The 16876-nt window shown below is 45.5% G+C and overlaps 1 protein-coding gene across 5 annotated transcripts in view; it reads right to left on the bottom strand.

The window, feature by feature from the left end:
- The window catches only part of TMEM184B (transmembrane protein 184B), a 30837-nt gene extending 14333 nt beyond the window's left edge, over nucleotides 1–16504 (bottom strand). For 2 of the 5 annotated variants that reach the window (XM_030237713.2, XM_030237714.2), the window contains exons 1-3: nucleotides 16362–16504; nucleotides 3114–3374; nucleotides 711–876 (exon numbers count right to left, since the gene is read on the bottom strand). In XM_030237713.2, the coding sequence (XP_030093573.1) occupies nucleotides 711–876; nucleotides 3114–3374; nucleotides 16362–16364 (430 nt within the window). In that variant the 5' untranslated portion in view covers nucleotides 16365–16504. Of the gene's footprint in view, nucleotides 1–710; nucleotides 877–3113; nucleotides 3375–5074; nucleotides 6220–12957; nucleotides 13056–16361 lie in introns of those variants that run through there. The other 3 variants (XM_030237716.2, XM_030237715.2, XM_050970098.1) reach the window with 3 other exon arrangements.
- Between the last annotated feature and the right edge of the window lie 372 nt (nucleotides 16505–16876).

Genomic DNA, 16876 nt, shown 5'->3' with positions numbered 1-16876 from the left:
TCATATACAGTGCCAGTGGTATTACATCACTGGAGCAGATAACCAAAACCAAGCAGGTGCTCATTCTAAACATGGCACCCTCTCTTTTTCGGGACTCCAAAGCACTTTACACTTCACCAGCCCCAGCACATGGCCATTGTGCTACTCAGTGCAAGCACACAAGTGGCCACAGGATAGGACCAGAAGAATACACTGCTAACAAGCTGCACCAGGAACACAGGACAAAGCAGTGTCTGGCTGCTAAGTGCCATTGAAAGAGGCAGGAGCTAAGCAATATGTCACTTTCTAACACCTAGATACCATCAGATTTTTTGGTTTCACCAAAACCTTTTACCTTCCTGAAGCAAAGCACCCCAGAAAACCATAAACTTAGTCTCTATAGAACCCTGGATGGAAGGCTCATGCTCAGAGGCCACTGAGGGAGAGGGTCAAGTTGGACAGGGCTTTGGGCAACCTGATCTAGTGAAAGGTGTCCCAGACCATGGCAGGGGTGCTGCACTAGATGATCTTCAAAGGTCCATCCTGAGACAAACCATTCAAATCATTCTATGATTTTCAGTCACTAAGCAAGTCATGGCCATCCAGTTAGGCACACCATTCAGTACGTAACAGCGGTGCCCTCTCCAGAAATGCTGTTTTCAACCAGAAATAAAGTTCTCTCAGGGCAGAGACTTCCCACCCCCCCCATTTTCTGCCTGAGCCCTCCTTACCTTCATAGCAGTCCCGCACTGTGCCAAAGTAAACATAGTACTGGTCATTGGTGAAGAACAGGAGACTGAGCCATGAGTCAAAAGCATAAATGGGCACGATGAAGAGGATCCGAACGATGTAGCGCTGTTCGTTTGGGCAGCTATAGCAGCGGAGATGCATGTAGATCTGAGAGATGGAGAGGGGAGACCGGCATCAGCGGTATATAGAGCACAGAGGAGAAAGCAGAACTGGAGAGTCAATTGGGCCAGGAAAAACAAACTCACTAAATCACCTCTTGATTACCTCCAGCAGCCTCAAGGTGATGAACATAAAAGAAAAGATAAATCACTGTTATCGTATGGCATTGATATAGCAACCCCTAGTTTGCAGACAGGGGGAAGGAGAGGGAAGAGAAAATGGAGGCATCTAATCTAGATTCTTATAGAGAATTGATTTATTTTTACAAAACCTTGCCCACATTCTTTTTGTTCATACCTTTTTTTTCCAGTTCTACATCCCTGCTATCCTCCTTTAAGTACCTAAGATTCATTACACTGCAGGCTGCTTTTCTCTGAAAAGAGAAGGTGGGCACACTTGTTGTGAATACTCACTCATTTGTTTGGCTGTTTTGGATGCTTTAGAGACTTTCACCTGAAACAACCTAGGAGAGCCCTTTACAGCACATCACAAGCTGATAAGCCACAGCCCATCTGCTCAAAAGGTGTTATTCTGCACATGGGTGACAGCACAGCCACAAAGGGTCAGCCATCAAGGGAGCACTGAGCTCATAGGAACCACAGTTTGTTCTGTCTGACTGCACACATGCCCTCTAAGTCACTGGCTGGGGGGAGCACAGCATCCCCACCCTCTCCGCTCCCACCACTCACAGTTCCTTAGCCATCATTAAATCCCACACCTAAGATGCTTTTTTACAGAATACCCACCTCCCCAAAAAGGTATTGACCACAAGCACACCCTGAAGATGAGCACAACCCCTGCAATGCCCTAATAAGCCAGGCAGAGCTTCAGCACTATTTGTGGGTACACTCCTTGACCACAGAGCCAGGAGAGGCAAGGCCTCTGTACAGCAATTCTCACTGAGCTGCTGTCCCAGCTGCTGGAATTAGTAACAGCCAGCTGATTACGTATGAGCCTCACCACTAACTGATTCTGCTGCCTGAAGAGGTACAAGCATTTGTTTGAAGCTTCACCGTGCATTTTGGAGTGCTGTGAGGATTCTCCAGAGACTAAAAAAACATACACTCTCATCTTTCCCCTGTGAGAGGGGCTTTTGCCTCCCCATCTGTCTGTTGCTTGTTCCTCCCTGGTCAAAACTGACTGAAAGGCTCAAAAATACTTCTGTTTCCCTTCCAATTCCTCTTCTTAACCCATGAGGAGCTCACAAAAAGCTCATTTCCTGAGGAGAACAGGTCGAAAGTAAGCTAACAAACCTGAGAGATATTTTTGCCTTGCGACAATCCCAGTGACACATCTCATCCAGCACAGAGACAGCTGACACCAGAGTTCAGATGACTCCAAGCTTTGCCCTTGGGATGTCAAAAGAGCCCAGTGATCCGTGTGCCTGGGAGAGCACAGGAACTGCTGCCATGTCAGAGGACAACAGCGCGTTTCAATCAACAGTGTCTCTGGCACTGACATCCATGGGTTTCTTCAGAGAAGGGTATTAACGCCTAACTGTGCAATGTTATACTGCACAGGAAAATTTCTTCCTACCCTCAGCAGGTGATCAATTTGACAGGAGGATCCACGGCACTTGTAATTGTTACCCAAGCTGGTGAAACTGCAGGTGTTACTCTTATTCATCTGTGACTAATCCATTTTTTACCTTCACTAGCTCCTGTACTCCATCAATAGGCTGTACTTTTCTACATTCTTGTCATCGCTCTGGAATCTACAATCCAACAGGTACAAAACATGGGTTCATAAATAACAGGGCTTGTGTTTCCCCACTGTATTTTTCAGTTCACATGACAACTGCATGAAAGAGAGGTATAGAACAGGATACAGGGTTTGACTTACTCAGGCTCCCAGGACACCTGCCCCAGAGAGAGGGGAGGAGGAAAAAATTAAAATGAAACATTTCCTGCTACTCGTTTCCACAGCAGAGTTCAGCCTGTGGAATCCACTGGCACAGGAGATCAAAGGAGGAATGTCAAACAACAGGTGACTAGGATCTTTTAGCTAACAGCTGACACAATAAAAAATGGCAATATTCAGCTGAAGACCTGTGAAAGGATGACCTAAGATAACACACCTTTCTGCAAAACCTTCACGAGATGGCCAAATGTTTTACACCAGCTAGTTTTAAAGAGTGTGCTTCCTCTCCATTTACACTGTGGAAATGGTCTGTTCTTCATGCGGGGAAAAGGAAAGGATGAGAAGTACAAGTGACAGGGTTTTACCTGATGGCAGGTGATGAGCAAAGCTGTCCATACAAAGAAACCTGAGATAGCCTGAGCAGCAGTGGTCATGAGGAATATTGGCTGCTCCACAGCCGTGGGGCTGCCATCCTCTGGCATCCAGGAGAAGTTAGGAGCCACAGCTGGAGTGGTGGCAGCTGACCCCAGTCTGGGGGCTGCAGTGACATCAGTCATCATAATCATGGTGCCTTTTGGTGTGAGATTCCCGTTGGGATTGCTAAAGAGCTGCCCACGGGCCAAGACCTGTCAGGGAAGAGAACCACAAAGCAATTGAACCCAGCTGAAAGGAGTCAGGAATATAATAGAACTCAGCATCTCTCACATGCCTTCCACCAGGCAGCTCACATGCTTTGTGAATATGACCTGGGTAAGTCTGCCACTGCCACCCCTTGTGATACAACACATCATGTGGTACTCAGGAACCTCTGACAGCCCCCCAGAGATCATGAAATCTGGCCACTGCCACTATCACCCCCCTTCTGCAACAAAAATATTTAAGATGAATACAGCATTCATCAGAGATCACAGAATCATAGAATGGTTTGGGTTGGAAAGGACCTTAAAGATCATATAGTTCCAAGCCCTGTGGTGTGGGCCAGGGACTCCTTCCATTAGACCAGGTTGCTCAGAGCTCCAACAAACCTGTCCTTGAACACTTCAAAGGATGGAGCATCCCTAAGTCCTCTGGGCAACATGTGCCACTGCCTCACCTCTCTCACAGCAAAGAATTCCTTCCTAATATCTAATTTAACCTACTCTCAGTTTAAAGCCATTTCCCTTAGTCCTATCACTACATACCCTTGTAAAAAGATCAGAAGGAAGTATCTAAACCATCCCTACTGGAAGATGACAGGCATACTTAAGTTAATGTCTCTATTTTCCATAGGAGTACAGGCTATTCTGCTGTGTCCTAGTGTCATGGTTAGCCTACCAAGCAGCAACAAGCAACAAGACTATGTGCCACAGTGTCCCTGTGCAGGAAGGGGGCAGGGGGAAGAATATCCTAATTCCTCCAGCAAGCAATGCCCACCTCTCCCTACAGCCATGCTGAAAACCACACTCATCCCAAAGCACTGTCATTGAAGGATATGCACTGACATACCTCACTTTGACAGTGTGAACAGCATGAAAGTCATGCTTTTATCAAAATTTGTACAGCATGGTACATTTAGCCAGCCTGTTATAAATGTTACTAACTTTGCACTGTTTTCTATATGATGTGAATTTAACCTGATTGGCTTTTAAAAGCCAGCTGACACAAAAAACACATACAGAACACAAGAATATGCAAGATTTCAAACCAGCATGATCCTTGGCCATTTCCTGGCTAAAAAGCTATCTTCTTTCAATGGAACAAATTCTTGAAGGTCTAAGATCTAAAGTAGCTATTATTTTCAATTTGGTCATAAGCAGGCTCTAGTGTGACCTCTGGATTGTAGGAAGATAATCCACTTAAACCAAGATCACAAGCAGGCAGCCATTGGTCGTATCCATCAGAAGAGCTACTTCTGATCCCCCTATCAAAGGGAACAGCATAATATTGCCTCCTTCTGATAACCTCCTAATATTTTTCAGAAAAGCACTTCTATAAAAGCTCAAGTAATTGTTTTTACATAGGCCTTTATGATCAGTGGATGGAAAGGGCTTTGGAAAGGCCAATGATCCATTGCCAGAGTTTAGAGCTGCACCAGGGAAGGACACATCTGTCATCTACTGACAGGCTGATACAGAACACAAAAGAGAATATATGTTCACAGAGCAACTGCCCCAGCCCTGCTCCACCTGAAGCCACAGCACAAACTAGGGAACAGGTACCCAGAAAAAGCAGAGTGCCAGCAGCAAGTCCTTTCCACATGCACACTAAGGCACAAAAATGGCCTCTATAGCATAGGCTTTTCCCAGACACACACCCGTATCACCAGTGTGCAACAGTCTGATGTTACCTCATGTCATACTCCAAATCCTTTCTGCTTTCTTCCATGGGGGAAAAAAAAAAGTCCTGGAAAACACTCAGATTTGTTTAAGCATGTCTTACTATAGGTGGAGCTGTACAAGTGCTGTGCCTTAATTTACAAGCTAATCGTCAAACCTGGCTTTTCTTTGTTCTTTCCCATAGATCCCTGCTCTGAGTTACAGTTTTCCAGAACTGCATGTACAGTAGGGTAATTCCTCTCCAGACATGATCAGTACAGAAAATGTAACCTAAGTTTTGAGCTTCTAAGCATACACACACATTTCATCATCTGTACTATATCTAAATATTTGGAGAGATGGAGATGTCACAAGTTAGCAAGGCTTTTATTGCTTTTAAAAGAAAGGGAGTTCTACCCAAGTAACTTCTGAAGCAACTGAATATGCACAGTGCTGAGAATGCTTCCACAAAGCTCAAGAAGGGCACATCTAAAATGAAATCAGAGCAGATGCACCTGTGGTTAACCTAGCTCTAAATAAAGTCCAGCCAGCTGCAGTCCTACACATCCCAGTGCACTTTGGGAGCTATGCAAGACAGGAAGCTGCTAAGCCCTTCCGAAAGTTCATGGGGGAGAGGATCTATACAGCAGACCACAGGTGCCAGGAGAAACAGGACCTGGACCTCCACACTCCAGCTAATCAAACCACATCAGCAGCAGAGACCCAAATGCAGCAGCAGTAACATCATGAGAACTGATGATCTGAAAGGGAATTCTTCTGTATCTCTGCACTCATTTAAAAATAAGTAAAAACAGCAAAAAGTGATCAACAAGCATTTTGTCATGACAAGGGTTATGTATTCATAAGCAAGGTCAGTCATAAATTGAAGATGTGTATGTAATCTTAACACTGCCCCCTTGTGATTATACATCAACAGCCATTAATTACAGGATTGTGCATCACTCTTCACCTAATCCCCTTCAATTCACACAGTCATTGAAACTAATAACTTTGTCCACCACTGTGTTCTGAAAGAAAATATACAAACTCTCTTACAAAACAGGTCTTATATCTCCTACTGTCACCTTGATTTTTTAAAATTTTCTAAGTTTTCTGATGTTTACATTCTTGTAATGAACTTTCTCACACACTTTATGTAAATAACCTATTGTTTTGCATTCTTTTATGGAAGCAGAGAAATTTGATAGACTGTTGGTTTGTCCAGTGTCATTGGAGAGGTGGCACTGTCACCCTCCAATCCACTGTCACTTTTGGAAATCTATAAATGTTGGAGTCAGAAATTAAAAAGTCTCTTTTTATCTTGAAAGAGCAGCGTGTCCATGTCGTGTTATTTCGTGTCCTATGGTGACATCCTACTCAAACCACCTCACCCATGAGCACTCAGGGCTGCCCCTGAGGACAGCATTTTATTTCCTAGACATCTTTTATTGGTTCTATGCATCAGTTTGCAGCTCATTCTCCTTGCTAGTAAAACACAAAGGAATGCTGTACTCCAAAATCCACAAAATTAACATAAGCCTTCCAAATTATCCCTTCTAATCTCCTCAAGTCCTGTCAAGCTACAGTGACAGGTATAAGTAGTGCACAAAGCTGTTGTTATGAAATTCTACTGTATGCAAGAAGCTGAAGCTGTAAGAGCAATTCCAGTTTATACTTAAGAAACAGGTAATAGCACAGATGACTGGAGCCTTAATCAGGAAAGTGGATTTCAGCTCATTCACTGCCACCAGCTCAGTCTGCTAGCTCCTCTTCTGCCTTTTTAAAAAGAGCATTGTGAGGGTGGGCTGTGGCAGCTCGTCTCAACAGGCCTTGCTTCTGAAATGTCTCTTCCCACTGTGCAAGAGGACACAAGTCCAGAGTAGGCCAGAAAAGGCAGTGCCTGGGAACATGTCACAACAAAAATACTGCCCTGATAAGCTACAGATCCAGTGCCTTGGTATCAGCAGTTTCCCTCTTACACTGTGAATGTGTTTTGACATTTATTTCTTAGACACCTACCTCCATCACAGCCCAAGCCAGCGCTACAACACACTTTCCTGCTTACTCTCATGCCTGGGTAAAAAGGTACTTCCCAACAGCTATAAAACTATTCTCTATTCACCTCCATCACCTCCTGGCTGTGATCTCTTTCCTGGTGCTCCTCCCAGCTGGCTGTATTCCTCTGTTGTTTCTTGTGCATTTTAAGCTCCCTGGGACAACTATCTTTTTGTTCTCTGTCCACACAGTTCCCAGCACTGCAAGGTACCAAACCACAAGGAAAGTGCTTGACATTACCATATGTCAAATTAGGGGCATTTGGAAACCCAAATTACCAATGCAATACAAACCAATCTAATGCATAATAAATTTTGAAGCATTTCTTACTCTTCTGCTTGTTTTCTCTTCCCACCTGTTTCATCATTGCTTTCAGTTCAAGGAAGAGTAAAGTTCCTTGCACACTTATTCTCCCTCTCTGGAGAGCTCTCCTAAACCTATCAAAGGAAAATATTTCAACACTTCTAGATTTCACTCTTGGAGCTTTCTCCATCTCCAAGTGACTACCTTGCTCCCTCCGGAGGTAACCTGCAACATAACAGGACGGCAATAGTCCCAGAAACGCACCAAACTTTGGCAACTGGAAACAAGCACACATAAAAGTACATCTATATAAACACACAGGACTTTTGGACACAGGTTAGGTGTATTTCAGGATGGCCACAAGAAATTTGGATCAGAGCTAGTATGATTCTTCTACGTGGTTTACAGGAGTTTCTGGCAGTGCTATACACTAACACCTCCCAACAGGGAAGGCAGGGATCATGCTCCCATCCCCTAACACCTCCCAACAGGGAAGGCAGGGATCACGCTCCCATCCCCTACAAGCTGCACCTGTTCCTGCCCAGATGTCATCACAAGTTATGTACGTTAGAGCAAGACAAGGCCTTGTGCTGCCAGGGCATTAGCTTAAACACCAAACTAGTACCTCTTACACTCATCTAACACATCTTCTGAAAACACTTAAGGAGTACTGGGGGGACTCTCAATGTAAGGAAGGGAAAAGAAAACAAAACAAAGCCTATACTATTTCTATCAAGATAAATACCCTTATAAAAACCCAGAGATGCAGAACACTGTTACAAATATTCTTCATAGAGAAGAAGCTCCAAATGGCATGGGGACCAGTTCTCTTAATGACACCACACACATGTAAAGTAGCAGGGATGTGTCCACATGGCCTGCATCTACAGAAAAACCAGCACACTAATTCTCCATCAGGAGCAGATTGCCAGTCTTGTATCTTTTGGAAACAGAGACCTCCTGTCTCCAACATTAACATGGCAGCTTCTTCTGCTGAAAATAAACTCAAAACAGAAAACAGACAGGATGTGGCAAAAGTGAAAACAAAAAACTTCATTTTTGGCTTGCATAAAGGCATGGAAAATGTTACCTCTGAGGAGAAGCTATTTCTACATAAACAAACATAAATATGAAAACCTCACTTCTGACACAACAAATGTGGTGTAAGAGGAGGGAAGAAAGGTTCAGGCGTGGTCCTTTAGTTCCATGGGGTACATCTGAATATTCCAACACAATCTAGTAAAGGAGGAGGTGTTTGCCTGCTCTGAGCAAGAGCTACCCCAGTGCCAACAGGAAAAGAACCCTAAACAGCAGGACTCAGAAGCTGTTCTTGCCCATCTGCAAAAACAATCTGTGGTTTTAAAATAGATCATCTCATCTGAGGCTGAAAGTATTTAATTTCTAAACTGCTGAGTGAGCAAAGAATGATACACAAAGCTACCCCATGAAAGAGTCTTAGCAGCTAAGCCTCCTTCTGCTGTACAAGACACAAATCAAAAAAACACACACAACCTGGCTGCAAGGTTCTCCTGGAGAGCTATGAGACAAGACAATGTTCTTCTTTAAAACTTACTCCACGGTTACATTGATTTAAATATCCACCATACGAACTTTGAACTTTGTTAAAATACCACAAAAACATTTTCCATTCCCCTCAAATTCTTATTTCTTCAAGAGTTTCTCCATTAAATTATCTTTATTCTGGATCCAAAAAGGCCAATACTGAACTGCCATGTAGTAGATAAATCAGAGCCTGAACTTTCTGCATTTATTAGGACACAAGCAAGAGCTCTATATTAGTGAAAGCAGCAGCTTAATGTTTATGACAACGTGCCCTAGACTTACAAGGAATACAAAAACACAGGACAAAATGGTTCAATGTTATTTTAGACCATTTTAATTATAACAATGCCTAGAATTGCCAACTGGGACTAGCTCTTTCTATTGTGCAAGACATATATGATAAATAATTAATTTGAGGTGTTTTCAATACCCAAAGGGATGGCATCACCAGCTGAAATGGCAAAAGAGAAGAAAAGGAGCAGGCAGATGGGACAAAATAGCACTAAATCAGTGATAGCAATTCAAGTAAAATCAAATGCTTTCACATTTATTACTTCTTAAATCGCTTTTGCTCTCTGGGGTGACATCTTGTTTGCTTAGCTATGAGACATGAAAAGGTCCCAACAGTGCATTTTTAAGCTCCCCAGCAGCACTCCTAAAACAATCAGAGTTAAGTATGTGACCGGGTATACAATTTTAACTGGTACAACTCATCTACATTTTACTGCTCATGCTGGGCAAAGCTTTCTTAAATCTCAGATTGGTCAAAGTCAGCCCACAATACACACCTGACACACAGGCACACATGGGAAACTCTAAACACACATGAAAAAATGCTGTGCTCAGTCACAAGACAGGCACTCACCAGACTCACAAACACACACAGCGCTTGCATCTGCAGCTGCTGCACCCCATGTCAGCTTAACGTGCTTGTCTGTCTGCACAACAAGTGCAGATCCAAATGCAGTTCTCCTCAGTGTTATTTCTTTAGAGCAGTGAGCAGTCTGAAGAGATGCCCCAGTCACAATTTCACAGCTGTCGGTACAGTCAGTGAAACAAGGGGAAAAAAGTGTCACTGGGACAGAAGACTAGTAGGGTCAGCAAGAGTGGAGCAGGGAGCCATTAGCTCAGAAACAGAAGGTAGAGGAGTCAGGCACCTAAGGCAGACCAAACCACATGGCAAGGTACACACCCACTAAGCCATACTCAAGAGATGATCCCAGGCCTATATACACATAAGACTGCACTTACACACAAACAATTTAACCTTCAACAAGGTCACACCCCTATGTTCCTCATTTTAGGGAAACTAAAATCTGAGAATACCACAAAAATCTTCTGCACGTGCAGCTCACACAGCCCCCACCCATTTTGCTAGCCTAGAGTCGTCCTAAAGAAGCTTCCCCTCCCCAAGCGCCCATTAAAAAACACAGAATCAACAACAAAACCCTTTTACCCTGAGCCATGCACTCTTCTTTCCAGAGTTTTTTTCTGCTCTATTAATTTCTGTTGTCTCACTGTATTTGCACAGCCCTCCTCCCCCCATCCTCCTCCTCCTCTTTTTTTTTTTTCATGGACTGACCCACATTGTGATAGGTCAATATCTAACATCCAGTCCCTTTTTTGGAAGGAGACAGGAAAAAGAGAGAAAGGGGGAGGGAGAGGAGGAGAAAGGATGTTCCCCAACCTTCTCTCCTTTGAGAACAGGATCAAACACACGCACTGCATCCCTTTCCCATACTCCCAACAGCCCAACTCAACACAAACCAGGCAAGCCTCCCCTTCCCAGGGGAGAAACACAGAAAGACTGTAAAGATATTCTGCAACTGGCAGAGGGGAAAGAGGCAGAAAGAAAAAAGGATGTGTTGTAAACAATTGTGTCCCACATGACAGAGGATGCTTGCATTTCATTTTCCAAACTCTCAAGAACAAAGTCAAATCAGAACTTATTCCACCAACACTGGCATTCATTGTTTCCCACCTCTGAGTGCCAGGACAGGGTAGACAACAGTTTTAAAGTTACCACAGGGTATACAGTTCTTTTAAGAAGAATCAAAACTCAAATTGAACAGCAGCATGGAAAAGTATTGAACCTGTGGCAGTCATTCACAAAGGAAGTTTTTCTAATACATTAGAGTATACTTTTCCACCCAGAAGATGACATATAGAATCTATCAGATCAGATCCATACTTCAATTTAGCAAGTAAATGAGCTGAAAGAACCCAGACATTTTATCAGAGGTCTAGGCAACCGTGCAATGGTGCATATGAGGGCAATGGCACATCTGACTTACCCAGCAATCATTCTCTGATGCAGACATGCAGCAGTGATGAACGCTGCAGGAGTAAAATCAGTGATTCTCAACAAAGCACACAAGGCCACTCTCCTATAAAGCCACTTTGTTATTGGTGCAATAACAACTGATTTGCTTCTTTTTGTTTGTAGTTTGTTGCTCTTTTTCCTTTTTTAATTTATTTTTTCTCTAAACCTTTGGACATAGGACACAAACATCCTTCCTAATTCCCCAAAATCATGAGCTTCTAAATTCATTGCTTCTATCTAACATTAGCCCCTCCACACTTCTCTCCTGCCCTGCTACTTCATCAAGAAAAATAAAAATACTACAGAGGCAAAACTCTGAAAGCCAAATTAGGACCTTTGTATTCTTGGACTCATGGGAGTCTCTTTATACCAAAAGCCAACAGCAGCAATGCATCTTCTCTAGACAGAAAAAAATCATGCCAAGCATCAACCCTAGAGGGTGCATGCTTAAAAAAAGGACAAAGCTTCAACTCAGTGTTTCCTGACACTCTTGACATTAAATTATGCAGTTGCATGAAGTTACTTGAAAGGGAATTTGTATAAATGACTTTTGGCTTAAGACTCTTGTAAAATCAGTGCCATCACAAAGTCATTGAGAGGGGAGAAAGGAAGTCTGTAAGTCAGGAGAGTTTGGAGGAAGAGAGACATCACTCCCAGCTGACAGGACAAATAGCTGCAAATAGCTTCACTCACCACTAACCAGTCTTTCATAGCAAAAACTGCAAGGAAGAGACAAGATATGGTGAGCCAGGAAGAGAAATTCACTCACTTCTAACCTGCCTCTTGAAGTGACTGACTTGTCCATGTTCATTTCAATAACCTGGACAGAGACACAGCTACATTACTGCTGCTGAGGCTGTATCTGTGTTGGACACAACCAGGGAGCTGCAGGCTTCCAAGCAATCAGCTCAGCAGCCTCCAACAGCATCCATGTCATGTTCTGCAGCCTGAGGAGGGAACACTGGGTCTGCAAGGTCAGCTTTTAAGGTATTATCTAATCTCATCTCCTCCTTGAAGCCTCACTGCTGCACATGTTGCAGTCATTTTCTTTGCTGAATCAGAGGGATATTTTTTTACTAGCGAGTTGATCAGGGGCCACATGTACAAAATACCCAGGCAGAGATGGATGCTTTGGGGCTAGACACAAAAAATGTGAGGCGGTGACACCAACTCTCTATGCTCTTGGTCACTCTTCATTACACAACATCCTCAAATAGCTGATCCTTTCAGTATCATCAGACTCCCAGGCACTGTGACTGTAAGATAATAATAGTAACATTCCCATCCTTTCAATACAGAGACAGACTTGAGGATGGGGAGACAAATATCCAGGTAGTGTATGGGTTAATACTGCAGGTACAATGTCAGTTATTTCCCTTTTCAGGTTCCTGTGAATTATTCCCCTCAGGGGCTATAAGGACCTGATCAAAGCCAGATACAGCACAGTCCCTAAGCAGCTTGGGGGACTATACACTGTATTTTCCCTGGACACAGCTTGCTCTGTCACCTTCCCAGACATGTTACTTACACCATTAGAAACAAAAACCCCATGGAGGCCGACCTGATTTTTAAAGAGAGAGAACCTGGCTATGAGCAAATACTCCAGCCCCCGCCTCTTCTTAGAAAAGAGAGACTCTGAGGTGAGACTCCTGGAGGGTGGCTGCAACTCACCCTCACTCCTGGAGGGTGGCTGCAACAGGCTTTGTCTGGCAGAATTTCACTTCCAAAACTTTCCTGGGGAATTGCTGCTCTGAAAACAAGTCCAGTTGCTCTCCCCAAAAGTAGTCCATGCAGCAGAAAAAACAAACAAACAAACAAACAAACAAAAACCACCCAAAACAACAACAACAACAAAAACCAAACAAAACACCAAACCACAGAAAAAAATGGGGGGGGGGGGAGAAGAAAAAAAATACCCCAAATCCGTTACTATAAGGGTGTTTTCAGTTCAAGCACTGTAACATTTTACAGTTGTTTTAGCTAAGTGTTTCAATCCATCTTATCACAGTGTCAAACTGCTTTCAGAGTCCCAAGCACTCTGGCAGGGTGTGATGTCTTGACAGGAAACCACTCTTCCACCACAAGAAAGCAAACCCCAATGAGTCTGGGAAGAAGCAAGAACAGCACACAACAGACTCTCCAAGCAAACAGCTGGGCAAGCCGGTACACAAAACTCCAACCCAGTGCTATTCTCTACAGCACCTCATATTTCCAGGGCCTTGACAAGCACAATCAATCACAAACTCTAAAGCAGAGAAGAGCTTCTTCCCCCAGCCAGGGCTGCTCAATAATGCCCAGCTGCTTTGTTACATGGGCAGCCAGCAGCAGGCGTGTACTAGAAAACTCGACTGTACAAAGGTTAAATGCAATTTCTGAGGCTGTGCTGTCCTCTTCATATTGTAGACAGACCAACCTGTACATTCACTGCTGCTTTCCTTGGTTTCCTCAATTTTAGACTGGAAACACTGAGAAAATGAGTTATAGCAACGGCACTTCAGAATCAGCAAGGCTGATTTGAAACTTCGGGTTTTACTTCAAACTTCACTCAATACAACACTGGGCTCTTGAAGCAGCTTAAGACCAAACAACAATCATCTCCTGAGGAATTCACTGCTTCCACCAGACATTGCTGCAAGAGCCCAAAGATATCCTTAGAGCTGCTGGAAAATGAAACAGGCACATGCGCTAGAAGGAGCAGGTAACAATTTATCTCCCTCAATGTAAACATAAGCCAATTAAAAACAAAACCAGAACAGGAAGGGAGAAGGAATGAAGGGTAAGCTCCTCACATGGAAATTAAAAGGTTGTCATCTTACACCAAAACATGATTATTAGATGCTTTAGTTAGTGCAGCAGCAGAACTGGGTAGAAAAAGGAACTACCTTTTTTGAGGGGGAAGGAGGTGTTTTAAAAGCTATTTGGTGCTAAGAAAAAAACCCACCCACCCTTCTTCTATCCATGAGAAGAAAAGAATCCTAATCCCCAACTGCAAAAGCTCACCTCGCAGCCTGCTACCAGCAAACAGGCAAAGAAGTTGACAGAGAACAAGGCAGATTTCTAGCTGGATTCTGTCAAATGGTTAAAGACCAGACAGCTCAGAATGCTTTTGCCAGACCAGGCAGTCACACCAAACTTCACTTTCTGACCAGTCTATCTAAGAACCTTCCCCTTTTGACCACCACGTGTCCTAAGGAGACAGACAAACTGAAGTCCAAAAGGCGCCCAGTGGCTGGGAGTGGCTGGCTCATCCCCTTGCTCCACTTGTTCAGCGCTCTGAACTGATTGTAGAGACCTGAGTGGATCACAAAGAAAAACATCTGCCAGCACCGCCGAGCTGGTCAGAAACGCTGACTTCATTGGTAAAACTTCCCAACCATTTTGCAGCAAGACCAAATCACTCCTGCTCCAGATGCAGAGGCAATCACCTGCTGCTTCCATGCCACCTAAGGCTTACAGCACAACTGTACTAATGACAGTATTAAGGACCTAAAAACCTGCTCCCCTAGACCAGAGCAGCTTTGAAACCAATTTTCTTGGGAACAATGGTGAAAAGAAAGCCTGAAGTAGGCCTTTCTGGAATACCTCCACCACAAGAAAAGCTCTCCCAAAACCCCTACTGTTTAGGACTTAGCCAACATCCTAAAAAGCATGAGAGGTTACTTTTTTGCCAACAGTATCATACAAATACAAACCTTTAGTATTAGAAACCCGAATAACACGAACATTTCCAGAGAAATCTGTATTCCCTTTTACGGAGGCTGCTAAGCTCTTAGACCAAAGGGTAACATCCAGCAACACAAGTCCAAAGACACAGTTAAGTGCTGTATTAAAAGAGCCAAGTCTTTGTTAGTAGGATGTATGTCCTATTACGTTTTCATTGATTGTTTTCTTTTTTTTTTTTTTTTGCAGGATAGGAAAGCCATTTCTATTCACCCTATTACCCTTTGCTATTTTATTGATCAATGTCTTCTATTTTTATCTTTAACAGAGGTAAACAGTCTTCTCTCTGGGGAAACCTGTCTTTATGTCTTCAATAATTACTCCTGTTCAAGCTCCTTACATGGCAAGAACAATTTCAAACTTTCTGTAAGTAGGAGCCATCTTCACTATTTCCTCTAGATTTCCCACTCCTCCTCCTCCACCCACTCTTGACAGCTTCAGAGTGTTCCAAGCAGCTTTCACAGAGCTGTCCCTGAAATCACTCTAGTCCCTTTCCACAGTTCATCAGAACTCAGTCATGCACATGTTCTTCCAAAGCCCTCCTTTCACTACACCCTGCAGCTGCCAAGGCTGACTTCAGCCCTTACAGAGCAATTGAAATTTCGAGGCACCACAAGCATCCGAACAAGACCCACCACAACTCACCTACAGTGCAAAAGAACGCAGGCACAGTATCAGCCTCCTCACACACCTACCACACCGGCACATGCACGAGGCGTCTGTCAGCCCATCCAGTGCGAACCAAAGGAAGCCCAGCAAACACAAACCCGGTGCCCACCACGTTACTGCAGCCTACTGAACTCCCAGCCCACCCAGGACAAACACAACCGTGCAGACAGTGACACCCACCCAAGGACACCAAAGAGCGTGACAGCGCTGGGGAACGAGGGGACTGTGCTGAGGCGTGTGCGTGCACAGGGAGAGTGGAACAGCTGCAGCAAGGACAGGTTGCGGGGAAGGAGGGAGAGGAAGGAATTGGGTGGGCTGCACCGGGGGTGGGGGCTGCCCTGGGAGGCAGTGGGTAGACGCGGGGGTGGGCGGTGTGTGCGCTGGTATGGAGGCCATGCGGGAGGAATGTGCGCGGAGGGGGAATGGCGGGGGCAGCCCTGAGGAGAAGGGGGCGCACACCGAGGGGGGAACGGGGTGGAGGGTAGAGAGTGGGGACGGGGGGAGTAGCGCGGGTAACGTCGGGGAGCGGGAGGAGCAACTGCGGGGGAGCGGGAATAGCGACCACACCGGCCCGACGCGGGGCGCAAGGTGAGTGCGTGGGCGCCGCAACGAGCCACCCCCGCGCCAGCGCGGCCCCGCCGGCCCGCCCGGCCCGTGCGCCCACAGCCGCCCCCGCCACGTCTTACCATGCAGCGGGCGGGCGGGCGCGGCCCAGCCCGGTGGGGCGAGGAGGGGTCGGGTCGGGCCCTGCCCGCTGCCCCGCGGGCGGCGCCGGCACCGGCGCGGGGGCGCGGAGGCCTCAGGAGCCCATGGCGACGCCGGGCCCGGCCCGGCCCTCCCTCCGCGCCTGCGCACGGCACCGCGCGCGCCACCCACTGCCTGCGAGGAGGGGGAACAGGGTGACGTCACCGCTCCTCTCTTAAAGGGGCAGCGCCGCCGCGCGCGGGTGACGCGGCGCCGTTGCGCAGCGCCGGGTGGAGCCGTGCGCTTCCCGGGGCCGGGCACCCGGGCGGGCCGGCGGTCCAGCGGCTCTTCCCGCCCGCCCGGACGGCTAAAGGCAGTACTGGCCTCAGGAAGAGCCTTCCCTAAGCAGACTTCTACCCGGCCTCAGCGCCGATTTCCCCCGAACCCCGAGTGAAACAAACACATGGAAGGTGTTGGAAAGCAAAGCCGTGCCGCTACTCAAGTCTGAACAAAAAAA

Source organism: Serinus canaria, chromosome 1A (assembly GCF_022539315.1).
Source record: "Serinus canaria isolate serCan28SL12 chromosome 1A, serCan2020, whole genome shotgun sequence".
Classification (NCBI taxonomy): Eukaryota; Metazoa; Chordata; class Aves; order Passeriformes; family Fringillidae; genus Serinus; species Serinus canaria.
This window is presented reverse-complemented; position numbering and strand designations above follow the sequence as displayed.